Consider the following 3,066-nt stretch of genomic DNA (forward strand, 5'->3'; position numbering starts at 1 on the left):
CACCACCACCACAGCCTCGGCTCTGCAGCCCCGTGCCGCATGCTCAAACCCAGCTCCCCTCGGCAATCGCCAAATTCCCTTTCACCCTGTCAAGCTCTGCGCAGAGAACTGGCCTCACCCCTCGACACTCGCCCCAAGCACAGACCCCACCAAAGGCCCAGGAGTGCCAGCCTCCCCTGCCTGCCGCTCCCAGCTCTGCTCCGCCTTTCAGCACACTTACGGGCTCTCCAGAAACGCACCTGCCCTCGCACGCTGCCTCATACACAATCATAAGAGTCACTTCGGTTGCAAAGGACCCTTAACATTATCGAGTCCAACCGTTAACCTAATACTGCCAAGGCCACCACTAATCCATGTCCCTAAGCGCCACGTCTACGTGTCTTTTAAACACCTCCCACAATGGTGACTCAACCACTGCCCTGGGCAGCCCCTTCCAGTGCTTGATAACCCTCTCGGTGAAGAAATTTCTCATCATAGCCAAACTAAACTTTGCCTGGCGCAACATGAGGCCCTTTCCTCTTGCCCTAGCACTTGTTGCTAGGGATGAGAGACTCACAACCTCCTCGTTACAACCTCCTCTCAGGTACTTGGAGACACCGATAGGGCCTCCCCTCAGCCGCCGCCTTCTGAAAACACAGTAGCCCCGCTTCCCTCAACCGCTACTTCTAAGGCTTCTTCTCTCGATCCTTCACCGCATTCGCTGCTCTCCTTTGGATGCGTCACACCACAGCCCAAGCCCCACCTCAGGGGTCCACGATGGAGGGGCCAACACAAGCACCGGCGGAGCCAGGCAGGGCACCTCTCGTCACAGGACCGGCGAGCTCTCAGCCAGGGCTGCCAGGAAAATGGCCTGCTCTCCCAAACAGCCCTCCTCTGCCTGCCCGCACTGACACCCCCAGGGACGGATCCCAGGGGGCACAAGCCCAGACACGCAGGCCCCTTTCTCCCAGCTACAACCTTTCAAGCAAGGCGGGCAACAAGGCACACACAGAGCACGCTCAGTGGGAAAGGCCAGGCCTACAGTCAGGCTTAGCAAGCTGGCAGCAAGGCAGGCAGGGACCAAATGCCATGGAAGGGGCCGACACTCATGCCCGGCACACCTCCAAAGCCCACAACAGCCTTCCAGGCCCATGAACAAGTGGGGGCCCCTCTTCGCAACGCACCCGCAAACCACACCACACGAGTGCCACGGCATGACCTCACTGACAACACCCCACCTCTCCTATGCTTTTGGCCACGTCTGCCAAATGCCCTGACACGCACCTTCCATGCAAATCCTCCCAGATACCTGCTCTCACTTCAAAGCTGACGCCAGGGACAGACGGACACATCCTCAAGAGGACGACATGAGAAGGGAGCGTTGTGGGAAGGGACACACCCCCCACCTCATTACCTGCCAAGCTCTGGCACGCAACAGCTGCTTGCTGCAAAATGCCGTCACGCGCAAAGCCTGTCCCGCCCCCTCAGACCAGCATAAAAGACGGCCCAGCGCCTCTCTCCATCACACGCTTCTCCTGACGCCTTCTCCCCCGCAGTCAACAAGGTGAGCCTGAAGCCCCTTCCCCTCCTTCTCCTGCCCCACACGCCCCGTCTCTTCCAGCACGCGCTGACACCAGACTCAGCAGCCCCCACGACTCAACACCACCACGCTCCCCGCAGCCCCACACCGCGCCTCCACACTCCCTTGCCCTCCTGTAACGACACCCCTCGCGCCCCCCCAACACCCTCCGCTTCCTCAACACCCTCTCTTACAGGGACACTCCACACCGCAGACATGGCCTGCAACAACTTCTGCAGCCCCTGCGGACCCACCCCGCTGGCTAACAGCTGCAACGAGCCCTGCGTCAGGCAGTGCGAGGACTCCCGCGTCGTCATCCAGCCTTCCACCGTGCTGGTCACCCTGCCGGGACCCATCCTCACCTCCTTCCCCCAGAGCACCGCCGTCGGATCCTCCTCATCGGCTGCTGTGGGCAACATCCTCAGCTCCCAGGGAGTGCCCATCTCCTCCGGCGGCTTTGGCTACGGTTACGGCCTCGGAGGCCTGGGCTGCTATGGCGCCGGAAGAGCCTGCCTGCCCTGCTAAGGGCCCTCCACACCACACACACCCTGCAAGCCACGGCATGGACTGAGGACGCACCTCCCGCCTGCTGCTGGCACGGGGACCTGCCACCCGCACCTCCTCCTCTCAAGGCACCAAGCAAAGTAGCACGGAAGGGGCCAGCCCCGGCTGCCAGGATACATGGCCCACCTACCTCCTCCTCTTCTCCCACTGTCTTCTTTGCATCGCCCCTACTGCTACGTCCGCTACTCTCCGCTGCAAACGCCTGCTCACAAGCCAAAGACCACCGGGGCACCTCCCCCGCGCTGCTCCCACCGCAGGAAAGGAAGACCTCGGTGCTCTGGCAAAATCTTCTGCAAGCAAAGGACCTGGGCTGACGGTCGCCCTACTTGCACCTTAGGACGGATCCCTTCCACTGCGTGCTCCTGCCTTTTCACTCTTTTGCCTCAATAAAATCTCCTGCATCCCAGCACCACACGCCTCCATCTCCTTTCTTCTCCCAAGGCTCTTCCACTCTAAAACGGCACAAAGCCAGGCCTCAACAGGCCGGCGGGGTTGGGGGGAAAAGGGCACTCAGCCTCTCCGAGGGCACAGGCCACCAGCGACAACACACACTCGCACCTGCAGGCATACACAGCATGACACAAGCCCAGCACTGGATCAGAAAAAGCCTCCGATACGACAACGCTCCCTGCGCACACCTCCGACCGAGGCTCCCCGTGCCAACACACGCTTGACTAACTCTCTTCCGCACCCTCCCCAGCCAAAAAGGATCACAGAAACATTTAGAGATGGGCAGGAATCTCTGCAGAGCATGTCCTTCCACCCCAGTGCTCAAGCAGGGCCAGCTAGAGCAGATTGTCTGGGACCACAGCCACTCGCGTCTTCAGTACCTCCGAGAATGGAGCCGCCACCACCTCTTCCACTCTTTGACCACCCTCACACTGAAAAAGCCCTGCCGCCTTTGCCCGGGCAATTCCAGATGCTTTCACTTCTGAACATGGCCT

At 60.7% G+C, this 3,066-nt stretch overlaps 1 protein-coding gene across 1 annotated transcript; it reads left to right on the forward strand.

The window, feature by feature from the left end:
- Window positions 1-1,774: 1,774 nt before the first annotated feature.
- LOC130145507 (feather keratin 1-like) lies at window positions 1,775-2,083 on the forward strand. Its single transcript, XM_056330365.1, has one exon. The coding sequence runs from the start codon at window positions 1,775-1,777 to the stop codon at window positions 2,081-2,083; it is 309 nt and encodes a 102-aa protein (XP_056186340.1).
- Window positions 2,084-3,066: the final 983 nt, after the last annotated feature.

The sequence above is a fragment of the Falco biarmicus genome, chromosome 3 (assembly GCF_023638135.1).
Source record: "Falco biarmicus isolate bFalBia1 chromosome 3, bFalBia1.pri, whole genome shotgun sequence".
Classification (NCBI taxonomy): Eukaryota; Metazoa; Chordata; class Aves; order Falconiformes; family Falconidae; genus Falco; species Falco biarmicus.

Excerpts from the sequence above, each read along its gene's own strand:
- LOC130145507 (XM_056330365.1), top strand. The coding sequence starts at position 1,775 with ATGGCCTGCAACAACTTCTGCAGCCCCTGCGGACCCACCCCGCTGGCT.